The 3,483-nt window shown below is 46.4% G+C and overlaps 1 protein-coding gene across 1 annotated transcript; it reads right to left on the bottom strand.

Annotated features, from left to right (window-relative positions):
• Positions 1 to 173: 173 nt before the first annotated feature.
• On the bottom strand, positions 174 to 765 carry FOXG_02709 (uncharacterized protein; the record flags this gene model as incomplete). Its single annotated transcript, XM_018380172.1, has 3 exons — positions 174 to 260; positions 328 to 552; positions 607 to 765. The coding sequence occupies 3 exons, from the start codon at positions 763 to 765 to the stop codon at positions 174 to 176; spliced, it is 471 nt and encodes a 156-aa protein (XP_018236385.1).
• Between the last annotated feature and the right edge of the window lie 2,718 nt (positions 766 to 3,483).

The raw sequence follows: 3,483 nt of genomic DNA, 5'->3' as shown, positions 1-3,483 counted from the left end.
AGTTCTTGGCGAAAACCTGAAGCCGATGGGGAGTAGGCAACCAAGCAACACGCTGTGATGAAGATCCTCCCACGTTCGGGCCGAAGTAGTGGTTGAGAGGAATCGGACGATAAAGGCACCGCTAGAGACAGAATGTCAGATGAAGTCAGGATATCGTAGGTGAAATTTGAAGCTTACATCAGACCAGCAGTCAGGAAGATGATGGAGTTGATGATACCAACAATCCACTCATCGCGTCCCTTGCCATCAATGCCAAACTCCTTGGGGAATGAAAGATTAGCGCCATTGGCACCTGTCTGATCCCCATCCCTGCGTAGCAGCACCCACGGCACAAAGACCAATTGAGTACCACAGCATCTTAGACCCATGCCACTTGTGGTCTCTCTCATAGATGAGAGCAGCGCGTTCGTCGTCGAGAAGGTCATGGGATTCGAAGTTGTCGGGGTCACGGGCGATGAGAGCTGCTCGGCCGAAGAGGTCAACATGCTCGGACATGCCATTGGACTCGGCAAAGGCGCGAGCGTCGGCGACGACTTGATCCTTGGTTTTGCTCTATAATACTGGTGAGTAATGGGAAAATTGAGATGGTTTGCGGGTTGAATGTACCTGGAGAGGGTTCTGAACAATGTTGAGAGCGACGGAGTGGCGACGACCCTGAGAAGCATGCTCTAGAATCTCAGCACCTCCCTTCTCAGGCGGAGGCGTAACGGTCTTGTCATCATAAGACGAGCCACCGTGGCCAGGTGAAATATCCTTGTCATCCATGTTTAAAGTCCAGTAAATCAACAGTCAGGACAGTGAGAAAGAGAAGAGGAGAGACACTGCTGAAACAACAACAAGATCTTCATAACCTGAGGCTGTATTATATATAAGCTTAAATTTAAAGCACGGCAGTTGGCAACCCTCTGGGGTCAAACTTGGCAATCCGAAGATGCCCACCCTTGCCAAGCCCAGGCAGCAGGTTAACAGTCTTGGCCGGCATGATATCACCTCGCGCCAAGAATGTGTTGGAGGTGTGCTACCCCGTGGGATCAACGCGGAGAAGATGCGCTCATTGGATCAGATCACTAGAGTGGGACCGGTGCAGGACTTTTTGCTTGCTTATGCTGGTTTACTCTGCAAATTGAAGATCATTTCCTTCTCTACGGACTGATCAATTGCTGTCAATTTGCAGGTCCTTTGTCAGATTGCCCTGTTGTTATGAGGCATATCGACCTCAGATCAGAAGCACTAAGATTACTGAGATATCCCCAGCTTCCATCTCATGCGGAGAAACAGAAAAAAATGTGGCTTTAGGCACCGAAATTCTTTCCCCCTTCTTCCCCTAAAAACCAAGCTTTTCCTTTGTCCTCCCCGCTTACCCCACATGTTGTGCCATGGGGATACAACCGCGAAGTCTTGGCCCATCCTCCGAAATACTCCACTTGAGCAATTGATCCAATCATTGATATGTTTATTTCACTGCCTGTTTTTTAGATCAGGAATTTAGTCTGAGCTTTTTGGGGAAAACGGGCGTTGGAAACCATGTGAAAGGAAGAGTTGGGGACTAAGTGGGACGGAGAGTTGCAAGAATACGGGTGCCTAATTGAGGTTATTGAGCGTCGATGAGTTGATGAAAATTTTGTCGGCGAAGGTGAGATGATTGAGCTCGGGTATCTCGGTCAATGTCGTTGAGTATTGATCATTTCATGTCTTGCATGGTCAATGCTACCCTCCGTGGCTTGAGACTTGAGTCAATTGGCTGGGCAGCCCTAGGCGAGCCTGCCGCTATTGAAACGTTCCGGGCCATTTCTGTCAGCAGTAAAATTGAGTTGAGACGAGCCATTAACGTTATAAATAAAGTTAAAATGCGATCGTCGTTGTTTGTGTTGATCAAAGTTTCACTGCGATCGCGATCATCGGTGGAACAAAAAATTCAGCAAGCGGCCTCAACGTTCAAGATGACGATGATACTCTAATAAGTCACCCTGGTTCATCGGAACATTTCATGATAGTCGAGATGCTTCCAGCCATGCTCGCTAACCCAAACCACACTAGCCAAATTGCGGCTCAATCGAAAGTATCAAACTCGCCTGAAGAGCATTGTTTGGTCATTGTCATTCCCGAGGGTTCCTTTGTATTCAGAATCATACTATGGCATGAAGATTTATGTAACAAATACCTACCAATGTCTACCAAAATGACCAGGATCCTTCCATGTTTCGCTCAACTCAATTTCGTGATCAAATCCTGTCGCGTAGCGACCAACGCGTCTCCACTCTTGCCGTTTTCTCTCCAACGTGCATCGGGTTGTATCGGGAATACCGGAAATGGCCTCAAAATCTCTGAAACAGGACCATGACCGCATACCAGGATGATACGAGCTATTCCCGCTCATACGCTGGGTCTAGTAAGCAGGAATGGAGGAGCAACACGTGAGATTAAAGAAATGCGCTGGTAAGACGGGAGGTAAGAAGAAGCTTAGCAGCCAAGATATCCAGCGGAGTAAAGAGCTCCATTGGAACTCATTCGGGTAAAGTGTCGGGGCCCCGTGGGAAAATTCTGGTGGCATCGCATGCCTTGGTTTTGATCCTGCAAATCCGGGGCAACGACATGCAATGTCTTTGGGTATTCGGCCCTATACTTTGATCTGCGCTTTGTGTTACCAGACTTGGATAATCATGCAACTTTGAGACCCTTCTCCATTGGAGACCTTGCTGAAATGTCAAACCAACAGATTCAAGAATAAAAAGGTACAGTAAGAGAGTCGGAGCGGAACCGAAGGTGGACATGGAAATCCTCAATATCTTATATTTCCACTAGAACGGCCATCATAACTCATTTTATACCCCAACACAAGCATGGCAACTAATTGAGGCGCAATGATATTTTAATTATCACTAGTTAGTGATTCAGGGTCCTAAAGGCCTTCATTCTGCCATGCCGCGTAAAGAAGATGTGTCAGATGCTTATTTGAAGTTGGTTGTAACAATACCCTACACCATCGTTCCAGCTGTGGCCTGAGGCAGACAGAAGAACCAGACTGGACGGGATACCTAAAGCAGTCATCTTGGCGCCGATCACTATCGGACTTTTATCCACCAGCAAAAAGTCAGAGGTTGAGAGAATAAACCCAGACCATGCATCGGATAAATTCGCGCCGTCCTTGCGGTAGTGGAAAAAAAGAAACTTTTATAGATACGTCATAGTTGGAATAAAACACGTGAAAAGCTCACGCGTTCTAAAACACGGTTCTAAAACACGGTTTACTTGACAAATGATATTGGTTTGTATTATTATCAGCATAAATAAACGCCCATGCAAATAGATGAGAGCAGCATAAGATAGTGAAGAAATCAATTATTCTCTGCAACATAAAATATTTTACTTGACTGTTAGAATTTTATCATAACGTCCTTCTGACAATATGTCTGAATTGGCTGCTGAAGAGAGACGCACACGTTGTTTACAACTCTGCCCCTCTTGGCAGTAATATCGAGTACA

This window comes from Fusarium oxysporum, chromosome 8, assembly GCF_000149955.1.
Source record: "Fusarium oxysporum f. sp. lycopersici 4287 chromosome 8, whole genome shotgun sequence".
Taxonomy (NCBI): domain Eukaryota; kingdom Fungi; phylum Ascomycota; class Sordariomycetes; order Hypocreales; family Nectriaceae; genus Fusarium; species Fusarium oxysporum.
This window is presented reverse-complemented; position numbering and strand designations above follow the sequence as displayed.